The sequence below is a fragment of the Bombyx mori genome, chromosome 11 (assembly GCF_030269925.1).
Source record: "Bombyx mori chromosome 11, ASM3026992v2".
Classification (NCBI taxonomy): domain Eukaryota; kingdom Metazoa; phylum Arthropoda; class Insecta; order Lepidoptera; family Bombycidae; genus Bombyx; species Bombyx mori.
In genome coordinates, this window is record NC_085117.1 from 11060641 (window position 1) to 11085406 (window position 24766).

Consider the following 24766-nt stretch of genomic DNA (forward strand, 5'->3'; position numbering starts at 1 on the left):
TATCTACGATGTAAATGCGCCACCCACCTTGAGATATAAGTTCTAAGGTCTCAGTATAGTTACAACGGCTGCCCCACCCTTCAAACCGAAACGCATTACGGCTTCACAGTAGAAATAGGCGGGCGGGAGGCGCGGACTCAGAAGAGGTCCTACCACCAGTAAAATTATTAATTTAACTACACCATAGAAAAACTCAAAAGTACCAAATCGAGTTTTTCATGTTATATTTAAGAATTAGCATGCTCTCACATGCAGACCACTCAAACTGAAGATTTGAATTTCCTATTCATAATAAGTACGGACTTTGCTATTTTCTTATGCCGGCCCTTCAATTTTCCTTGACATTTTATATCCATATATTCATTGTATATGGCCAAACAAATATACGAACAATTTCATGAATAAGCCAACAAAAGATTTCACAAATATTATCCCAAGATAGTAATGATATACATGATATACAGCAAGAACACATATCATTATATGCATCACTGAATGCGATAAAACTAGATATTGAACAAATTTTCATTAGCATTTTTTTTTTATATTGCTGCATAAAACAAATCACATTCATTACAGTACATTACATATTAACTAAATCGTACAAATAGTACCTAAATCTGATCTGGATTGCAACCTAAATTATATCAGGCAAATAATAATATTTAATATTTCGGTTCCAATCTCTCTGACTCTCGAACAAACATTGCTTCGCAAATGCTACAAGTCAGGTCCACATTGCATAACACAAAAGTTGAAAACAAGTATATAAGCGACAACAATCTACTCGAAAATGTAATTGAATGAAACCGAGCGCCGTCTAGTAAACATTACCCTCTCAGGTTAAACACACTATCGACGAATACTGGAAAGTTGCGAGGCTAGCCGAGAGCCAAGAAAACATTCGCTCAAGGAAGTCACGAGCTTACGCTGCATTATAGAACTAAGTACTCATTGATTAAACATCACACAACCATTGTGTAAAGTCTCACAAGATCCAAAACGACTGAGTGAAACACGTTCACTTTTTAGTAATTTTGTTCGAATATAATATTAGTTTCACGATGCATTCGTATGTAGCGATGCATCGGTGTTCGAATCCCGCAGGCGGCTACCAAATTTTCCACTAAAATACGTACTTAAAAATGTTCACGATTTACCTCCACAGTGAAGGCATAACATCGTGTAACAAAAATCAAACGTGTAAAATTATAATTTGCGTAATTACTGGTGATAGGACGTCTTGTGAGTCCGCTCGGGTAGGTACCACCACCCTGCCTATTTCTCCCGTGAAACAGTAATGTATTTCGGTTTGAAGGGCGGAGTAGCGGTTGTTCTGTTAAAAGTGAGACCTTAGAACTCGTGTCTCAAGGTGGGTGGCGATATTTACATCGTAGATGTCTATGGGCTCCGGTAACCACTCAACACCAGGTGGGCCGTAAGTTCGCTCGCCCATCGAAGGCAATAAATAAAAATATAGTTTGAAAAGTTTAACAAACATTGCATGTTTGACTCATTTTTTTATATTTTGGTTAGGAATAATATCAACAATTTTGTTTGGTGAAATTTTCATCGAACATATTATGAAGTTTGAATCAAACAATTTGACAGTATTTAGTTTTTAGTTAGCCATTTAGTTAGCAAACATACTGATTAGCAAATGAAGTAACTGTTTACTTGAGTGATCCTCATTTGTTATTCAAGAATCTGTGTTCAAATAATAATGACCTTTGGCTTGGTGAATACATATTTATCTTCTTGACACTAAAATTTTTGCTTTATTAATGTAATGTAGGTACTGCAATGTGATCTCATAGTCACCACGCAGATAAGTTATATTCATTCCTTCATCAACTTAAAAACAAGGTTATCGCTTTTGACCAAGGAATGCTCTTCAATAATTAGATAAAACGAATCACGGAATAAATGTAAAATAAGAAAAGTATAATTACCGGTTTATAATTCCAATAATTGTTTGCACGGGTAGGTACCACCATCCTGCCTATTTCTGCCGAGAAGCAGTAATGCGTTTTGGTTTGAAGGGTGGGGCAGCCGTTGTACTGATACTGAGACCTTTAAACACATACCTCAAAGTAGTTCGCGGCATTTACATTGTAGATGTCTATGGTATCCGGTAACCACTTAACATCAGGTGAGCCGTGAGATTGTCCGCCCGCATATGCAATAAAAAAAAATTAAAATAAAAAAGGATTGTTGGTAAAAAAATAATAATCATGAAATTTAATAATACGTAACGTCGGTAACAAACAAATATCTTACACAATTGAGCACTATGAGAACGGAGATAACTTTCACTTACATCACAACACTTAATTATACATCATGTGCACTTACTGGTGTTTTAAATATGTACTTGTATGTACAATACACATATAATGAGACGATGACATGCAACGCGTAAAACAAATAAACCGTTGCGTTGGTGCAGTGAAAATTTGCCAGTTGAAAATATTTTGAATTGCCGCAGTTGCCGACATGATTTCGTGTCATAACTAAATGGCACAGTTATTTATTTCTTTTAATGATTTTTGTTAGTAGATTTTGGTGCTTTATTGCGTTATTCAATGAGATTAAGTTTATAGTCTAGCCAGCGAATCATGGCACAACTAAATAGCGGCAATCCAAAATATCTTCAGTTGGCAACTTTAAAGATAACATAACACGATTTGATACATTTATGTTTTTCTATGGCATAGTCACATTAATATAAAAATGCAAAACTACCCTTTCATGCTATATTTCATGTTGTCAGTTGTAGATATTTTGAATTGCCGCCATTGTAAGTAGTTGTGTCACGATTCGATGGCCATACTCTGTTTACATTGATTAAAATACCTATAAAAACAGTCATTTAGCCTAAAACAAAACAGTATTAATTATTTTTTATACTCCACTAAATCGATCCTATTTTAGGGATGCTTTAATTCTATTCGGCACGTTTGTGGAGCTAGTTACGTATATTGAAATAAGTGTTGCAGATGTTTACAAAGATTGTTTAAAACAAAAAATAGAATTCAACTTTTTTTCTACACTTGGCCATTGTCAATGTAGCTAAGATTTCAATAGGTTAATCAAGCAAAATAGACGATTTTTTTGGTACATATCCCATTCATGTAAGGCTTAGGACCAGAATGGGGTTTCTCCTTTGTGCAAATAAACATAGTTTATAACCTTTTTTAAATGACGACAAAAAGCCGAGGTTCTATGTTTGACAGTAATATTCCCGATCCTACGGACAGAATGAAAAACAGTCAACGTCGCCCAAAACACGTCAACTCGAATCCTCGCAATCCACTAACGGTGCTTTTACGTACCTCAAGCATCGTTCTCGTCGCACCCGTCGCCGCATCGCTTGCGACGAAGGGCTCGACGAGTAAATTAACCCACAGACAGTCCACTGAGTTTTTAGCCGAATTTTCTCAGTGGGTCGCGTTTCCGATCCGGTGGTAGATTCTGCGAAGCACGGCTCTTGCTAGGGTTCGTGTCAGCAACGTCGTCAGGTTTGAGCCCCGTGAACTCACCTACTAGTTAAGGTTACGCTGAAATAGCCTCTCAAGGCTATTAGTTAAGATAGGAAAAAAAAAGAAAAAAAAACCGATAAGTAAGTTTCTGAATGTTTACTGATATCTCCGATATTTCTGAATCAGGTTCCCGTTGATAATGAGGTAGTCTGTAGTCTTTACTCTGAGTGAGTACTGCCGATGAATGGTGAGAACGTTTGCGGTATCTTGAGTTGACAAGGTTATTTAACCTTGTGTTTTGTTTTATAATTGGACAAGGTCATTTAGATCTTCCGAACAAATCCGATTTAGTGCAGACTATTAAATATGATGTACTGTACAGATAGACGATTAGACAGATAGATGATTGCTGGTTGGTTAACAACGGACAATGTGTTTTTAAATTAAGTTTTTAGCAACGCTTGGTGACTTGTAATCATACATTAAATTCGCATTGTTGCAATTGTCCGTAACAGTAAAATATGGTTCTAATCACAAAAAAAGCGGTAGGCAGCGGCTTGGCTCTGCCCCTGGCATTGCTGAAGTCCATGGACGACGGTAACCACTCACCATCAGGTGGGCCGTATGCTCGTCTGCCTACAAAGGCAATTAAAAAAAATAATTCAACAATATTAAAATAAACACAATAGAAATAGTATTCTGAAGGCTTTGGATAAATGGCACAGTTTATTCATATAAAAACACTAAGATTGGTTTCATAATATATTTCCACGAATGTCTAACTAGCGCGATTGTACATAATATAGACCCTTATAGATAGCTTTTTTTTGTCCTATTCCAATATTCGCGTTAAACAGAGACATAAATACTTTTCGGACAGAAACATCGCGTCATGTGCACAGACTTAATGCTATTATTATCGGACATATAATATATTGATAGTTTAGTTAGTTCATCAAGTGGTCACTTACGTACAATGTAACACGGGCAATACAATTCGCTTGCTGTCTTATCGGCGAGGTCGATGACCGTTATATCCATTTCGTACGAGCTCCTTACAACACGAGACGTAAGCATTCCTAACTTCTGTGCGCTTATCAACTTTATCTAGGATAATGGAATAATTATCATTGACGTTTATTTAGAATTATTTCTGTGAAATTTTTGAACTTTCTAATCCGATAACTAGATTATAGTTTCGAATATTGAATAGCGTTGCAATATCATGGTCTTTATCACGCCAAAAAAACAACCTAAAACCTAATCATAATTCTATATTACGTATTTGATTTATAATTATTATGTAAGAGAAGAATTTTCATAGCCTTGATTTTTTTTGTTACGAGTCTGTATGACGTATTCTAAATTAATTATGTGTGTATTTTAGTTCTACGGACACATATTTATACTATAACAATAATTCTGTTTTAATTACAATCGGTAGTCAATATAGTATTATTGTAGTGTCCTCATTTTTTTACTAATTTGATGAGGTATGGATTATGGTGTTATTAAATTAAATGCCCCCAAGTATAAGTATATAATACATAATATATAATAACTATATAAGAATACATATATAATACACGTATAAGTTACAATAATAATAAAAAAACAAAAAAAAACAAATTTCATAAATAAAACACAAGAATCAAACTTGAAACTTGTAAATTTTTTTTTTCAGTCTCAGTTCAGCTTAAATTCAGTTAAGTTAACTTTAGTTTAAAAATCAAATCATCGAAATGATCTTGCTAAAATTTATTGTGGAGTTAATCTGAAAGTATATCCATTTCAATCGAAATCGATTTATAAATAACCAAGTTAACTGACATAATACATTATAATCCAATCGAATTTAGCGGGTTTTTTAGTAGGTGACAAAATAACAAATTCTTACTATTCAATTTCTACTGTAAAATTCATGATTACTTTGCGGTATAAATAGGCACAAGGCGCTCTACCACCAAATTCATTTTCATTTTATTAGTGAGGTTATTATAGGTAAATTAAAATATATTTTTTCGATCGAAATCAATCTGTCATTGTACATTATTTTCGTATTAGAAATTCGAATATTCTAGTAATGTTTTTTTTATGTATTTTTTATTGCTTAGATGTGTGGACGAGCTCATAGCCCACCTGATGTTAAGTGGTTACTGGAGCCCATAGACATCTACAATATAAATGCGCCACCCACCTCGAGATATAAGTTCTAATGTCTCAGTATAGTTACAACGGCTACCCTTCGAACCGAAACGCATTACTGCTTCACGGCGGAAATAGGCGGGGTGGTGGTACCTACCCGTGCGGACTCCCAAGAGGTCCTACCACCAGTGATGACGCAAATTATAATTTTGCGGGTTTGATTTTTATTACACGATGTTATTCCTTCACCGTGGAAGTCAATCGTGAACATTTGTTGAGTACGTATTTCATTAGAAAAATTGGTACCCGCCTGCGGGATTCGAACACCGGTGCATCGCTTCATACAAATGCACCGGACGTCTTATCCTTTAGGCCACGACGATTTCAAATGATGTTTAAATTTATTATTAATAAAAATAATAATATTCATTTTTCCTAAACGCTAAATCGTTGTTTTTAAATATTTAGGTAATTTGATGGGCATTATGCCGATGAAACAATGATTATTTTTGTTTATTAAGTAATACGTTAACCTAAAAAAAAAACTTATTTAAAAGATGTTTTTGTTAGCATTTTTATCAATAACGAGTGATTACTTTCATTGTTTGTTCTCGTTCACCTTGGACGTCCGTGAGTCTTCAAAGACATCCAGCAGTGTTTACGAGTCGATTCGATAGCATGATGTAATTACAAGTAAACATATTAGATAAATGCATTTCTCTTTACACGCATTAAGCCCGTCGATAACCTGGAGTGTATGTACTTGTTCACAATAACATTGTCTGTTTGCACTACTCGTGACCCAAAACGAATTATTTAAAGATTATTTTTTAAAACTTCATATACACAATCGAAAGAAATTCACATTTTAACACTATATAAAATTGTTTTTAAAGTGATATTGTGGTCTTGTAAGCTCGTATGGGTAGCTACCATTACCCCGCCTATTTCTGCCGTCAAGCAGTAGTGCGTTTCGGCTTGAAGGATAGGGGCGCTGTTGTACTAATCAAACTGAGATTTTAGAATTCATGTCTCATGGTGGGTGGTGGCATTTGCGTTTTTATGCCTGTAAGCTCTGGTGACCACACTGATCACTAGTTGTACCTTGAGCTCATGCACCTATCAAAGCAATAAAAAAGGGTAGGTTAAGGGTAAGAAGCATAGTGGAATGCGCGCGTCACCAGTACGTGAAGTGAAGTTAGTCGAACTGGTACCCTAGAAACCTGAAAGCATGAATGCGTCCTAGTAAAACCATACGCTGCCATAATATAACCTTCAGATAGGAATTAGGGGTTGGCATTTAAGGGTTATGTAAAATAAGCGAGAAGACTCCTATTACGGATGTTGATAGGAATCTAAACAGTACTAGTGGCTCGAGGAGTGTGGGTATTCCCGCGTCATTTGTTTATCTATTTATCGATTTAATTCGAATGGATTATTATCAATAATATTCTCCGATTTATAACGTATTCACTTGTGTACAATTATAATTAATAGAGGTCCCGCAGTAGTCGAAATTCGACTATAATTAATTGGAATTGTAAGTTTGTACACTATTATGATTGTGTTTTATACTTCTATAATCACAAATTTCGCCAAGGCTACACTATAAAAAAATATTAATAAAGACAAACAATATTTAATCTATTCTCAATTCGACCATAGACGCCAAGAACAAAAGTTTGACAATAAATAGTACCTATGCATGCGTGTGTGCGTCAAGTACATGGTATGTAGTGTGTGTAATGTTTTCTTTATTGATTTAATGTATCTTTTATGCATTATTTAAAAAAAAAATAGCATTGTGCACTTCTTCTCTATATTCTCCATAAGTGTGGAAAATTTCATACTCCTCTGTCCGCGCAATTTTCGTAAAAAGGGATACAAAGTTTTTGCTTCACGTATTAATATATTTTATTTAGATTATCGAAACGTATTATAGATTATCGAAACAAAATCCCATGATTACTGTCATTTTATGATGGGAATGACAGGAAAATAGGAGTATGCTGAGAATCCTTCTAACATGATACTCTTGTAAGATCTAAACTATAAAGATTATAATAATTTTCTAACTTTACAAACAAGTCAAGCTTCTAAATCAATTGTTAAATCAAATATAAATGGGCATGATTTATTTAGCTGTTGTTTTAGTGAGGCGAGGTGAAGGGGTCTTTTTATTTGAGGGGCCATTGTCTGCTATCAATTTTATTGAATAATAGCCTATAATATAAAGTACATCAATAAATTGTCTTACTGCTCGGCTGTTCGTATACCCATCAAAGACAATTCACTTTCTTACTGCGCTTCATTGGACGAATCAAAATCAATTCAGATTGGACATGGAGTTTCATCTTTTTGTGTTATCTCATTTGTCTCTTAGTGAAATAAATTAATAACTAAATACATCAAAAGGTTTTTGCATTAGATTTAAATATATTATTATGCTTAGTATTATAAGCGCTATGATATTAGTACGTAATATTCTACGTATCGTACGTAACCCTTACTTCCTTCTATAACCGATTCCTATATGAATATGGTCAGACGAGCAAAAGCTCGAAGAGTTAATTTTAACACTGAACTTCAACGAAAATAAAATTTTGCGAAAGAGTTTTCGTATGAAGCTTTAGTTGCTTGTGTAGTATTTTTTTGGCGCAGTTAAACATACGTTTATGGAGCACTTGGTGTTAATCCGGACTGTTCATAGAAGGTTTATTGTGGTCTATTGTCTGACTAAACATCGCCGCGATTATACATACTAATCTTATGCCAATAGCGTCACGGGCCCACGCTACATTTTTCGTGTCTCAACGTAACTCTCATGTCTGACGTATTGTTTTTGGCTTTCGTATCTAATTGCATAACATTATTAACGTAGCGGTGGGCGTGTGGGACTTGCAGGAGATATTATTGGACTGAATCGAATTATTTACTGTTTTCATTCCTGACAAAACGTCACGTGCGATGACATTGTAATTTAGATCTGCGTCGACGCTTTAATTTTGTTCAATAAAACAAAGCCATGTACATCAGCAGCAATATTTTTGTTTGCTATGAAAATAATCGTCATTTATCAACGTGTTAATTTAAGGCTAAGTTTCAAAGAGATCTTCGATCAATAAGAGATCATAATTTTCTAAAACTTTTTCGGCTTAATATTGTACAATGTTAATCTGTGTTCAAATCGACTGATGCGACTTGTGAAGTATGTAATTGATTTTTATCTGTCTGTCTTCGCGATAGTACGAAGTGAGGTCAGGGCTACACGACCTACTTTCGACTGTGTCATTACCTCCATTAAATGGGTCGGCCAGTGACCTTCGAAGGAATACGTCACGACTGCAGGAAAATATGTATAGCTTCATCAAGAAATTTGCACGTTATTTTAAGACAAGGCTGTGACAGTCTTGGCCGACTGCTACAAGTTTTTTTTAACTTTAAACTATCTTAATATAAATCATATTTCAATTTTACAGTTGCCATGATAGAAAAGACAGTAATGTTTATTTATTCATCATATTTATTCATTGTCATATATACGTATATTTTATTGCTTAGATGGGTGGACGAGCTCACAGCCCACCTGGTGTTAAGTGGTTACTAGAGCCTATAGACATCTACAACGTAAATGCGCCACCGATATAAGTTCTAAGGTCTCAGTATAGTTACAACGGCTGCCCCACCCTTCAAACCGAAACGCATTACTGCTTCACGGCAGAAATAGGCAGGGTGGCGGTACCTACCCGTGCGGACTCACAAGAGGTCCTACCACCAATAATTACGCAAATTAAAATTTTGTGGGTTTGATTTTTATTACACGATGTTATATTCCTTCACCGTGGAGGTCAATCGTGTACATTGTTGAGTACGTATTTCATTAGAAAATTTGTTACCTGCCTGGGGTTCGAACACCGATGCATCGCTAACACGAATGCACCGGACGTCTTATCGTTTAGGCCACGACGACTTTTTATATACAATATTATCTATATAGATATATTCTCGTCACATTGTTTATTTTTATTATAACTAATTTGATAACGGTTGCTATTGGAACAGATTGGAAACAAAACACAGCGTTGTATAGTATGGATGCTTTAAAATAATAAATAATTAGTTTTCATTGCAATCCAAAATCAGAACTGTTCGTTTATCTCCAGTACCTAAGTTTATTATTAAATGTATATATACTAATCACAGGAATGCTGGAACTGAGATATTTTCTTATCTTATGGGGCCATTCACTCTTGACATTCAAGTTTTGTGTTAATTTATATTAAATGAACATTATCTGTATCTAACATGTTTCGTGGAAGTCCACAAAAAAATGCCTTATCATCTCTTAAATTTGGAAAACGTATTATAAATGTTAAAAAAAACGGTCTGGGCTTTTAGATTACATTCTTTTTATTTTAACATTTCAGACGCAGATGAGCGGAGATCGCGCAGGATCACCGTGCGGTCTGACATCGATACTGCCGATGTCTTGCCGAGGGCGTGCCGTCGCGTTCGCGCGCCACCTACAAACACGGCTACGTAACCTGAGCGGAACACAGGACGAAGACTGTGAGAGCAGCTGGCTTACCCGAGAAAACGCTCAACTCAACAGACCACCAACCTCCCCGGGACAACGCGACCACGACACTTTCTACGATTTCGAATTAGAATGCGAGAGCCCATGCAGTCCCATTGATGAATGCGACCATCCTTTTCCTGAACGATCCCCCACCGAAGATCAGGACCTACCTTTCTACGATGTCGATTCGGATCCAGAAATAAAAGAACAAGCGAAACAGTTATTGCAACAGAACGATAAAGGGAAGAACGGATTTAAATTCGCTACAGCCTTTTACTCAGATAGCTCGCCCGTGAAACTTCAGCCAGCCCCACGAGAAAACGGTCATGTTGATAAACCACTATATTCCCCTATAACGTTTGAGGGTTGTGCGCGACAGAAAAGTTATGATGAAGTTGATAACGCTACGTCATCTACGATACCCAAGACAGAATTCAGCGCTATACCGTTTCATCTCAGTACGACAATTGACAGTGACTCTGAGTTTGAATCTGCTAAGAGTGATCCTTCCGACGCTGCCGATGATATTATAAAAGTTGAAAATGGCGTTGATGAATTAACAGATTGCGTAGAAAATTTATCACTCATTGATGTTGATATTCCTATGGATGAAGATGTATCTCGAGTAGAAACAGTAGAAGAAGAACCAGCAGAATCTAAATGTTTGAAAACGGAACCTTTAGAAATAATTACCAGTGAAGTTCCTAATGAAAAAGAAGTATCCCCTTCTCCAGAAATTGAACCTTCACTTTTAAGTGTAGAAACTCCGAATGAAGAACAAGAAACGGAAGATGATAAGCCTCAACGCGTCCGACGTTGTTCTTCCTTGAAGACTGGCAAAACCCCACCCGGCACACCGGGACGGAAAAAAATTGTTCGCTTCGCAGATGTCCTCGGACTCGATTTAGCGGACGTAAAAACATTTATGGACGAAATACCGGTAATCCCGAAATCTGCTTATGATGATCTCACAGGATGCGATGTGCAAAATTCTCCACCGGTTCGAAGCCCTCAACGACTTGGCGCGCTCACCTTGATTCCACTTTTTCAGCTGCCGCGGGACGTCACGGACAAACTGGAAAGACAGAATGTGTGTTTGGAGAGTGCTAGGGTTTGCGATGGCGTGCACGTAACCGTATGTGGTTCCGTGCGCGTACGTAACTTGGACTTTCACAAAACCGTACACATTCGGTACACAATGAACAGATGGAGAACTTACACAGACTTGCAGACTACATACGTTCAAGGGTCCTGCGATGGTTACTCGGACCGATTCCAATTTGTTTTATACGTTCCGGCTATAACTTCAGGACAGAGACTCGAAATCGCCGTGCGATTCCAGTGTAAAGGGCAGCAATTCTGGGACAATAATTGCGGAGCCAATTATTGCTTTGATTGTTTAGCGCTGGGTGCTGTTCCTAACGCTGCACCTTTAGCTTCAGGGCCACTGCATCCAGCTGTCGACTGGCACCCGTCATTCTACTGACGCGGCGCGGAAACAGCGACATGAACGGAGTAGTGATTGCGTCGCTTGGAGACGCACGAAGGGCTCGCGTGCCGGCCGCTCGCACTCTCAATAACATTCCCGTGTTCGTTCTGACTGCGGACGGTCCGGAGACGAATGTGGCGCAGAACCCCGAATCAATGAGGCTTGAAAGATGCAAAGCGTTTTTGTGATATAGAAAATTAGTTGTAGATATTATATCGGGTGTACGACTCGTTTTCAGAATGCGATTTGCAATAACGATTTGTCGAGTTACTGTATGTCAAATGTACCGATTATACTGTTATCATGTAGAGTGTCCTCCGATAGGACAATAAATTGTGATCGTTAGCGGTGGCGAGGCTTGAGAGGTCAGAGGCACGAGGGCTGCCGTCGATGTTCCTTTTTGTGTGTAAATATTATATTAAGAAATACGAAATGAATGATATTAATATTTTAATACAATTTTATACAAATTTAGATTTTAGAAATAGTCCCTGTTATGTCAATATCGGATATGCCTAACGGAAGATAATAATGAAAAGAGAAAAAAATATATATATTTGAATCGAATGTTGAGAATAAAATAATATTTAATAGATTTATTGATAGTATTTTTGATTACAGAATATTATTGAATCAGAAAGTAATATAAAATGTGAAATTATTATTGCAGACATCAAATGCGCAGTCGATAACTCTTCCTATGTGTTAAAATTTTACTAAATTGTATTCTATAATTAAAAGTTATCATTGTACTGATGTTATAATCTGAATTAATTATGTACATACTTTTTTATATTTTTATATTTGTGTAAATTCATGACATAGCTTCCTACGAGAACTGATTAAATTATATCTAATTTGGTTTCGAAGATATTAAGTGAAATTATTTAGGAATTATTAAAAGTAAATTATTGTTATTTTATAAGAAATAATTTAGCTATATAAATTAGACCGTCTATTGTTTTGTTTGTACCTGAATTTATAAAATCGTTGCCATATTAATTTTAAACGAACGCGATATCGCAGTCCTAAATAAATAAATCGTCAGTGTTAATATATTATGACTTCTGTTTGAATAAATACCTACCTAATAAATTAATGTGCATAATTATTTACACTTCGTTTTTATTTATTCCTACTTATTCAGATTCCTAATTTGTTCGTTATTATTGCCTATGGTGTAGTAAATAATCGCACCTAGTGCCGAGTGGTCGCTTAGGTTAGATTAGCACGTATAGATAGAGATGTAGATATAGATAGAGATAGAAATAGAGAGAGATAGAGATAGAAATTCACCATTAGCATATCGCTTAGTAAACTAAGTTTTTGACACATAAGTTATATTCATGCTATATTTTTAACATAAAAGAAGCATTTTAACACAATATAATATACTTCATGTTTCTTTTTAATAATCTCTTATAGTACGTACACAAAGCGTTACTACATCTTAGTACATCTTTGAGCAAGATAGGTTATTTGTTAAGATTGTATTTGTAAAAAATATAAATAAAACTGATTTCGCATAGTGACATTATTTTATTGCATTCGATATTAGAATATCTTTCAACTAACCGAAACGGGTCACAACATAAATAATTATTAATTAATTTCATAATTTTTACCTTAAATTAGAACAAAGCAATCACAAAAAGAGATATAAATTATTATACTAAAAGTATTATTTACATTACTGCTGCTACAAAACGAACTTAACATAATTATTAATACTAAATATTAGATAAAGGATTTAATATTCACAACTTATCATTTTAACAAAATCTTATTGAAAGTCTTTGTGTTCGTTACGTCGTACAATAATAACAATAAAATAATAAAGATTTTGTTGTAAACTAAATCATACATATGAGTTATTCAACGATATGTGTGTTTTAGATTATAAAAAGCAAGAAAATAAAAAATATGCTATCCATTGACAGCATTACATATTATGTTTCACGTTTTAATTCAATCTTGGACATAAATGTATTGCTTTTATTGCATACTAGCTGACCCGGCAGACTTCGTAGTGCCTCAATCGATAAATAAAAGATACAAACAAAAGGAATCCGTCGGACGGGGAGACATCAAAGGGAAAACAAAATTGTAATTTTAATTTAATTCCGAGCATTTTCATATTTATCTACATTTTAAACCTTCTCTGGACTTCCACAAATAATTCAAGACCAAAATTAGCCAAATCGGTTCAGCCGTTCTTGAGTTTTAACGAGACTAACGAACAGCAATTCATTTTTATATATAGATATTACTGAAAACCATTTTTAATTGTATGGATAGTTGTATTAGAAAATTCGGTTTTGAAATTACTGGTGGTAGGACTTCTTGTGAGTCCGCGCGGGTAGGTACCACCAGCCTGCCTATTTCTGCCGTGAAGCAGTAATGCGTTTTGGTTTGAAGGGTGGGGCAGCCGTTGTTACTATACTTGACACCTTAGAACTTATATCTCAAGGTGGATGGCGCATTTGCGTTGTGGATGTCTATGGGCTCCAGTAATCACTTAACACCAGGTGGGCTTTGAGCTCGTCCACCCAGCTAAGCAATACATAAATAAAAATTCCCTGGAGTCTCAACAACAACTTTAACAAGTTTTATCACAATCGGATAAATGGTTTAGAAATGCAGTAGCACTTAGTAGCAGCTTGCCGCTGACATTGCTGGTATGCATAAGCGACGGTGACAACGTACCATTACATGGGCCGTACGCTCATATGCCTTTAATGACAGTAAAAACAATGCAATAGAGACGAACATTCATTTTTATTTTTATAAATCGATTGACTTGCCCCTAATCACTCCCACCACTGTATAACTGTTGTCTAAGCAGGATCGACAGCGACCAGGTAAAAAGGCTCTGAACAATGAGGTTCCGACTACTCAAGGGTAAATTTAAGATAGATCTCGCAACAAAATTAATCAGTAGACTATAAGGAGCGTAGGAATATCGACCTCAACCTCCCTCCCCGCAAAGCGGGAGGCGAAAGCCGGTCATGCCAATCGAGTTCGCGATTGACAGCCAATCAATGTACATAGATTGTTAAAAGTATGTTTGAATGTGGAATTATAGTCACTTCTCAGAGTATACAAACAAATTTTTTTGATACGAAACTAATCAAAAACCCAATTGAGGTTTTATAGATTCAAGCGCAGCATAAACAATCTGCATTCACAGAATTTTATTACGTTGACGTAGCTACTAAAATCGCGCGTCTAAAAACCCTTTATTTCCTAAAATTTACCATAATCTTAGTATCAAGTATTTCGTTTGACAAAAATTCTCACTGTTTCAATTGAAGTCATTTATTTTGGATTCCCTCTTCCGCCTCCAACTTCTGGTCGGTGTCGGCAATGTTATAGTCGGATCTCGCAACGCCTTCAGTTGCATGTGCAGCCTCTGTTTGCAGAATTCGTAGAATTCTATTTCTCTTGTGAAGTTCGCTCGAACGATTTGCTTGACGGCTTCGGAGACCGGAGGCTTGAACGCGTTTCGATTAATGCGATTGAAAGTGTTCAACTCTTCTGGAATTAAAAATATTAATTTCTAAGTACATATGTAATATTCGTGAATTACCAAATTTTCACATTTCATTTCGATCGTGAGCAATATCTTTTGGTAATTGAAGAATGCGAATAGAAGGAGAATATATTAGATTTTAAAAATTAACGTAAAGCATGTAATGTATATATGTAAAAAAGTATGTAGGTAATGTATGTATGTAAAATTATAATTTGCGTAATTACTGGTGGTAGGACCTCTTGTGAGTCCGTACGGGTAGGTACCACCGCCCTGCCTATTCCTGCCGTGAAGCAGTAATGCGTTTCGGTTTGAAGGGTAGGGCAGCCGTTGTAACTATACTGAGATCTTAGAACTTATATCTCAAGGTGGGTGGCGTATTTACGTTGTAAATGTCTATGGGCTCCAGTAAACACTTAACACCAGGTGGGCTGTAAGCTCGTCCACCCATCTAAGCAATAAAAAAAAATGATTGAAAAAGACAGAAACATACACTTTTAAAAGTAGAAGAGAGAGAGACGGACAAAAACAAATGAAGCAACATTTTCCATTAACTATATTTTAGTCTTAAAAAATAAAGATTACTATGCAGTGTAATTTAGTAATGATGCGGCTGCGTAATAATGACAGTGGGATATGTTTTAGGCCACGTGAACAGGTACCACGTCACTCGCGAAGAATCTCGCTTCCCGAGAAGATAGACTTCTTTTGGAATCGCTCGGATGACGCTTAAAAAGTCTCCCTCATCCCGGTTGAGTTCACGAACGGGCCAACTCAAAAAAAAAGTGACGCAATTATACATTCTGAATAAAGGCTCAGTCTTGGTGTCATTGAGGTCGAGACTTCAATCTTATATTTCAAGATTCCTTAGTCTACAAAAACTAATGTAAGCATGCATACCCCAATACAAACGCGAAGCGCCTGTGAAAAATCTCGGTACGTAGCGTTCGAACGCCAACAGAGTTGAGTTCATATCTTCTAGTACGCCGACGACTGCATACTGCTCTTCAACAACACGTTTCGCTCTTTGCAACGCCCCAACACTATTAAACGGCCTGAAAATATAAAATATTTAAACTAAATGAAATAAATAAATAAATAAAATATGCGCTATTGACGAATCGTCGCAGTTGCTATTTATACTCATCAGGCGTTTAATAACTAGTTGTAGACTTACATAATCAAACAGAATATTTTGATAACCTACTCAGGAAGTCTGTAGCTGTACTGGCTGATTCAGTCAGTACTCAGTCAAAAACAGGAGGATTAAACAGAAATTTCCTATTGTAATAAGATCAATTTACCGCTTAAGGAATTCATTTGACAGATTAAGTTCATTTGTCATTGGACTTATACGCGACCAAGTGCCTTTGTGAGGTGTATTTAATAATTTTTATAGGCTTTTTGAAAAAAAAAGGGTTTTTTTATTTTTTTCCTTTTTTTCCTACCTATGCTGATAGCCTTGAGAGACTATTCAGTTTCTCCTTGAAGTGTAGGTGAGCTCACGGCGGGAGTGTCGCCAACACTGGCCCTAGCAAGAGCAGTGCTTCGCAGAATCTACCACCGGATCGGAAATGCGACCCACTGAGAAGATCCGGCGAGAAACTCAGTGGGCTGTGTCTATGGCTTAATTCACTCGTGGAGCCCTTCGTCGCAAGTGACGGGTTCGACTTAGGTTTAGGTACCTAAAAGCATCGTTACTGGATCGGGCGGATCCGTAATGACGTGCTTTGGGTGACGTCGACTATTTACCATTCGGTCCACAAGATTGGGTATGGTGAAGTGTTGTTAATTGTTGCTAAAAATAGTTGTTAAAAATTACGTACGTAACTTGTAAAATAAAATTACCTTGTAAAATAAACTAGCAAAATATGTATTCCCAAAAGAGAATATTAATTTCTGATGATTTCAACAGATGGCGGGGAAAATCATTTGTTTATGCCTAATGTCTATTACTAGTCTAATGTACTCACCAGTCACAATATTATTTAGCATTTTAATAATTCATAACTTTCTCAATTTTTCGGTCATTTAGCTCTATCCGCTCCTATGACCGCTAGATGGCAGTAAATACAAAAAATGTACTACAAAAAATGTACTGAAGAGGAACTGCGAGGTTCAAATATATGCAATTAACAAAATTAATAATTGCGAACAAAATACAGGAGGTCGTTTGTCTTCAAACTAGGGTTCTCTGTACTATGGCAACCAGAGATTGATATAATAATATGTATTTAAATATATTTCAATGCATACATACATAAATACTCACACGGATCATTGCTCGATGTGGGAATCGAAACTACAACCCTCGGCCCATCAATCAAACTACTAATCAGAAGCTAGCTATCTAGCAGAAGTAGAGCTATCTAATCAGAAACTACACTGCAAATAGTCAAAGCAGCGTGACAGTCGAGACATGAGGTAGATATAATTGGTTTTAACACCAACAGCCGGTGACAGATTGACGCCTAGGCCCGTGAGTCTCGGGCCTAGACATAAGGGCGGCATTATTTGAGTGGCCGCAATTATTTTTAATGCCGAATTTTCAAAGACGAAAAAAAGCAAAGACAGTCCCCTTTGAAAATGAGTTTAGATTAATTTAAAAAAAAATATATAGTTATTTTAAATTTAAAATAATAATATATTTAATCGGAAAAGTAATAAAATTTATTCTAACATTAGGGGTGGCGCGATAAATAGGGCCTAGGGCCGCAACAAGCCTAAATCCGTCACTGCTAACGGTTCCGACCATTAAACATGTAGATACTGACAAGTCCGTGATACAAAATCGTGAGAATTTATATAATATTAACACGTGAAACAAAAACTTTGTATCCCTTTTTACGAAAATTACGCAGACGGAGGAGTATGAAATTTCCCACACTTATAGAATGTAATATGGATGCAAAATCTGAAGTAAATGAAATAAATAAATAGAGAATATAGAGAAGGAGTGCATAATGCTAATATATTTTTAAAGTTATGCGTAAAAATTATATTGGACACATACACATACTCTTTTGTTTATTGTTAGTCTGTGATCTAATTGAGGATATATTAATATTGTTTGTCTTAATATCATTTGCCTATAACTATATCATCGCGAAATCTGTGATTATTGAAGTATAATAGTCTTTATAATATGTAGTCACAATAGAACCATAATAATGCTCAAACTTATTATATAATTTCAATTAATTATAGTTGAATTTCGATTACTGAAGGACTACTGGTATAATCCTAATACACCTGCATCACTAAAACCGTCACTTACGTGCACTGGGCCTCGTGTCCGCAGAAGAACAGGGTTTGTCGACGATGGTCCCCGATGCCTTCGTGCGTTTCGCCTTCGATGTACTGACACTCGCGATCTCCGCTCAATACGCAGGTTTCAAAATCCTTAAAAAATAACAAGGACATCGTATGTATATTTTTTATACGTCAAATAAAATTTTAATGTCCATACACATGGTGCCTTTCATTTTGTCGCATATAAGGTAACGAAAACTCTTAACTTCTTGAAGTCATCGTGGCCTAAAGGATAAGACGTCCGGTGCATTCGTGTTGAGCGATGCACGGGTGTTCGAATTCCAGACGGGTACCAATTTTTCTAATGGAATACGTACTCAACAAATGTTCACGATTGACTTCCACGGTGAAGGAATAACATCGTGTAATAAAAATCAAAATTATAATTTGCGTAATTACTGGTGGTAGGACCTCTTTTGAGTTCGCGCGAGTAGGTACCACCACCCTGCCTATTTCGGCCGTGAAGCAGTAATGCGTTTCGGTTTGAAGGCTGGGGCAGGCGTTGTAACTATACTTGAGACCTTAGAACTTACATCTGAAGGTGGGTGGCGCATTTACGTTGTAGATGTTTATGGGCTCCAGTAACCACTTAACACCAGGTGGGCTGTGAGCTCATCCACCCAACTGAGCAATAAAAAAATAACTAAACTTAACGATACTAGTAGTATTACTAAATAAAGCTGCAATAGAAATGAAACCTTATAGTGGCATGCATAAAGTGCAATCTCCGTTATAATGCCTAATATTGGTGTGCCTCAATTTTCCTTGTTATTAATGATACCCTGTCCATCTATGACACCTACGCGGAGAATAGTGCGGGAATACACAATATAATTTATAACATCGGAGCGCCGTGGAAGAAATACTATTAAAAATGTGCTTAAAGCCTAGACTAGAAAAAAACACGAATACACGTCCAACTTAAAAGGTACAATATTATGGGTTAGTTAATTACCGTGCCAACGTAACAGAAACATTAATCTTTACAACATACATTAAAGACAGGAATAAAAAAACCAAAGAATAGATCATTAGCAATAATATTTTTCTTTGTTAAAAAACTTGAAGCACTATTTTGAAAGCTGTTGTATGTTATTGCAAGAGAATACTCTTAGGTACGCCTGTCAAGAACCAAAGTATCGATAACAGTAAGTTCCATCTTACTCACATATATATGTTTATATATACTTAGATATAAAACCCAGACAAATAGCAGACAGTCTTGTTACAATGAACATACGAATATATACCCGATGTGGGAATCAAACTCAAGACCCTCAGCCCAGCAGTCAGGGGCGTTAACCATCTATTCTGTCAATTTCAGATACTAAGACAGTTTACAAAAATAAGCATGATCATTATCCTAAAGAGGCCTAGAGGACTTAGAGGCCAATTAATAGATGAAGTTATTATAGCTTCATTATTTCTCTGCGTGTACAGTTATTTTAGTATATCGGTAATGGCTGGTCATAGTTCTGAAACACTGAACGTTTTTTTTACATTCTAATTGCCACGTCAAAGTTTTTGCTGAGATAAAACTAATTTATTTTTTCATCGTTTCGACGAGACGAGATTGTTACAGTCATAAGGACTACGTAGTGGTCCAAAGCGTGTTTCATACTATAATTTTAACAACAAACCATAAACAGAGTAACATACAATATAGTTGCTAAAATGATACAGCAGAAATGTGACGAAAACAAATTAAAAGTGATTCATTTTGATAAAGAATCTTCAGGCTTTATAAAGTTAGTCCTTGATTTAAAAAATTAAGACTGTGACAATAATCAGACAGTCAAAATATCACGGGATTGTGCAGAGTATATTAACTATTCTTCGTATATCTTAAGATCAGTTTAACCCCCAAAAACAATGTCAATACAATACGCGAATTAAACTACATAAAAAAAATCGTATATTAGATTAGATATATGGTCAAGGGGTAAATAATGAACCAGATCATATTGTTACATAAATACGAGTATAATAGGTATTGTAATAACCTAGTGCAAGCTGTCGGTATAGTTATTACTGACCTGTCAGTCTAGTCATTATGACCATATGTAAAAATCTAAAACGAACCTTTTTTTTGATGAAACTAAATTGAAAACAGCAATTACTTCAAAATAATAAGCCCTACAGTTATTGCCGGTTTCATCAAAGGATAAATTTGAGATTTTTACGTACTTATGCTCTTAAAGACTAAACTAAATTGAATAGTACAGTAAGACGTTAGTCAACTGTATTAGAATAAAGAATATCTCTTCAGACTAGCATGTGGGATTGCTTTATGGCTGAGAAAGTCTAGACAAAATTACCGAGGGGTGTGTATCTAGTCATGAAAATGATAATTGTAATTGGTATAATTATTATTTTTCTTGCATAGATCGGTGGACAAGCTCACAGCCCACCTGTAGTTAACGGAGCCCATGGACATCTGTAACGTAAATGCCGCCACCCGTCTTGAGATATGAACTCTAAGGTCTCAGTATAGTTACTACGGCTACCCCACCCTTCAAACCGAAACGCATTACTACTTCACGGCTGAAGTAGGCAGGGTGGTGGTACCTACCCGTACGGACTCACAAGAGGTCCTATCACCAGTAAAGATAACGATTAATAATATATTTTTTCGTTTCGTTTGATTACATGCAAATGTTTACTTCGCAACTGGAGGAATGCCTATTGTTGAGAAATAATATGAATTTCATTTTGTTGTCAGATTAAAATTATTATCGATGAATTTTACCTATCTACCTAGACTACAGCTTAGGCGCAATCGACCCAGTTTTCAATCATGAACCGAATTATTATATTTATTAAAGGAGAGAAAAAAAATTACACCTATTTTCTACCAAACAATTACAACAGCTTATAGGTTATGCAAATCATAATAGATTAATTTTTTTTAAAGGGAAGTCGTTTCACAACAGAATAATGTTTGAAATTAAATAGGAAGAATATTTTATAGTGCTGCCAGTAATTAGTAATGAGCACCTTAATATTATTCTTTAACTACTAAAACCGTAGATACGTTTGCCAAAAAAATTTTTTTTGACACAGATCTAAAATATTTCAGTCAACAGGATTGCTATTGAATTTGGATACGACCTAATCCTCGTCCGGTCGCTGCCGATGAGAACGTGAGCATCGATTCTATTCGTGCCGTGTCAGTTGGACACAATCGTGCTTCGTGACCAAATAATCAGTAACACAGGGTCGAGAGCACAAACGTCTACAGAATAACGGAGAACCTATTTAACTATTACATTAAACAGCTTTTGTTCTTAAAATAAAAATCGACTTATCCAACTGAAACAAGAACAAAAAAAGTAGTATGTATATCCTGAAATCGACTTAAATATGTAGTAAGTAAGACGCATAGTGAGCTCGTATGAGGCGTACCGACTATGACGGCGTTAAAAATAGTCATAATCCCGCAGGCAGTTTTTTTTTGTTACCACACCTTTTCAATTACAACTTCCAGGGACCATAGTGTAACGAAAATAAAACCTGCATAAGTTATTACGTACGTTATTAGTGGTGGTAGGACGTATCGTAAATATTTACGAATCCTGCTCAGTTCTATAGCCATTATACGGTATAATGGAGACTTGGACCTTGTGTTTTAAAGTGAATGGTCGCATTGGCATTGCGATATTTATCTAATCCACCTATGTAGCTAGTATACGCATAAAGCCTATGTACTACGAGTATAATAGCTAGTATTCGCTAACGCCTATGCATAATAGCTAGTTTTCGCATAGCGTTTATTTTGAGCGCACAATACGGCGCGCTGTAAAGAAAGTTCAATGATGCCAGATATAATTCAATTAGTCATTTCAATTGAATTTCATTGAGGAATTTAGTTTATTGGAATTTAATTGTTGAAGTACGGGATGGAACGTCAATATTCACTGGTAAATCATTCTTGAATTAGATTCGGTAGTTAAGCATAACGAATTATGTTGGGCCGCTTAAACAATTGCATACCGTAATACTCGTACATATGTACATATCGACGCTTGAAAGGCAAACGTGACTAAGCGACAATAACTGCTTTGTACATAAATGATAGGCAATAAACATATTCGACGTACAAAAAAAATATATTTCTATTAAAATCATTTCAATCCTACAGCTACTAGCTAGATTCTACTACAGCTAGATTCGTTAAAATAAAATTTGTTTTCAGGTATTTCAACTTTAAATTAGTCTATTGTAAAGTTCACGCATTGTCGCTTAGTCATGTTTGCCTTTCAAGTGTCGATATGTATGTAAAGGAATTAAGTATTCAGACCACCATTAATAGTTCTGTTATATCTTGATAAAACTAATTATAAAATTCAAAAGTATATTTCACGCATATTTAATTATAATAAAACATTAAAAAAAATTACCATTTTTATATTGTTGATTTAGAAAATAGCGTTAAACTTCGCTGGTTTCATTACAATTAAAATGGGTCATGAAACACAATAATCCTATTAAAATAAGTTTCGCAGTACGAAATAGTAGGGGTTATATCGCGCAAGTCTTTTTTTTATTTTTATTGCTTAGATGTGTGGACGAGCTCACAGCCCACCTGATGTTAAGTGGTTACTGGAGCCCATAGACATCTACAACGTAAATGCGCCACACACCTTGAGATATAGTTCTAAGGTCTCAGTATAGTCACAACGGCTGCCCCACCCTTCAAACCGAAATGCATTACTGCTTCACGGCAGAAATAGGCGGGGCGGTGGTACCTACCCGTACGGACTCACAAGAGGTCCTACCACCAGTAATTACGCAAATTATAATTTTGCGGGTTTCATTTTTATTACACGATGTTATTCCTTCACCGTGGAAGTCAATCGTGAACATTTGTTGAGTACGTATTTCATTAGAAAAATTGGTACCCGCCTGCGAGATTCGAACACCGGTGCATCGCTCAACACGAATGCACCGGACGTCTTATCCGTTAGGCCACGACGACTTCAAACTTATTTATAGTCGATTTGAAACACAATACGTCGATCTTGTTTACAGACATAAAAATCGCGTTTCCAGAAAACCGCCCACTGAGTTTCTCGCCGGATCTTGTCAGTGGGTCGCGCTTCCGATCCGGTGGTAGATTCTATGAAGCACTGCTCTTGCTAGGGTCACTGTTAGCAACTCTCCGGTTTGAGCCCCGTGAGCTCACCTACACACGCTAGGGTAAGCTGATATAGCCTCTCAAGGCTATCAGCATAGGTAGGGAAAAAAATTAGAAAAACAGAAAACACACACACCGCATCTATTTAACCACAAAACCTTAGAAAGAAGTGTGAATGTGTTAAATTGTATATTTTAAGTATTCACCTGTGTTATGCTAAATACCAAATTGCTCGATTCAACAAAACAAATATCTAATAGTTTTTTTTTTATTTATTTCAGCTACATCGATTTAAATTCTACGGCGATTCCGTATTTTTTACGGTAATCCAATCGTTATATTTTACTAGTCACATCGTGTGAAAAAAAATTCAAACAGTGGCACCAAAATGAACGGTTCGTTTTCCAAATAAGCGATAGAAACCGACTTAAGTCGATAAAAACAACACTCTGTCAATTGCAACGTGTTCACGACGGCGAACTTGTAAGTTTAATTTCCTCTTTTTTAGGTTCAAACAACAGAATAGTCAAGAGGAAGAGTACGTGACTGATGGTAATGGTAAAAAGAAAGGCTACTAAACCGATAAACCGATTTTCGATGCAACAAATTTTATTAAAATAAATACATTTCGTTCGTTCTATAGATTTAAATTATATTTAAGTTATAAGTGAACGTTTTTGAATGATTTTATAATTTTACAGAACAATTTAGGATAGCAGACATCAGGAAGATAGCAGACATCACAACGTAACTGTCATCTTCAAACATACACTTGAATATATTAAACTTTGTCACTGTCAAAATAAACATCAAATAACAGTCTTACCTTTTTCAGCCAGGCTGGGTCGGGTAACGGCAGATCTGGGAAGGCTCTCTTCCTCTCCACGTAGTACCACGGCGCGCGCACGTAGTAGTACCAAGAGATGACGCGCTCCACGGGGTCCCTTACCACGTTCACATATATCGGCGATGGGAACCCAAACCTAAAGCCAGAAGAGTATTTCAAAATTAAAACTTTCATTAATAGCACAGCTTTTAAAACTAGAAACAATTAGTTGCTCTTCAGACGGATCCAATTTACACATACGAC

At 36.0% G+C, this 24766-nt stretch overlaps 2 protein-coding genes across 4 annotated transcripts in view; one reads left to right on the top strand and one right to left on the bottom strand.

The window, feature by feature from the left end:
* Positions 1 to 12806, top strand: part of LOC101745881 (glycogen-binding subunit 76A) — a 49773-nt gene extending 36967 nt beyond the window's left edge. For both annotated transcript variants that reach the window (XM_004931479.5, XM_004931478.5), the window contains exon 2: positions 10055 to 12806. In XM_004931479.5, coding sequence (XP_004931536.1) covers positions 10055 to 11692 — 1638 coding nt within the window. In that variant the 3' untranslated portion in view covers positions 11693 to 12806. The remainder of the gene's footprint in view (positions 1 to 10054) is intronic.
* Positions 12807 to 13214: 408 nt separating this feature from the next.
* The window catches only part of LOC101745735 (heparan sulfate 2-O-sulfotransferase pipe), an 84291-nt gene continuing 72739 nt past the window's right edge, over positions 13215 to 24766 (bottom strand). For both annotated transcript variants that reach the window (XM_004931477.4, XM_062671132.1), the window contains 4 exons: positions 24503 to 24659; positions 18505 to 18629; positions 16128 to 16282; positions 13215 to 15232 (listed from right to left, as the gene is read on the bottom strand). In XM_004931477.4, coding sequence (XP_004931534.1) covers positions 15000 to 15232; positions 16128 to 16282; positions 18505 to 18629; positions 24503 to 24659 — 670 coding nt within the window. In that variant the 3' untranslated portion in view covers positions 13215 to 14999. The remainder of the gene's footprint in view (positions 15233 to 16127; positions 16283 to 18504; positions 18630 to 24502; positions 24660 to 24766) is intronic.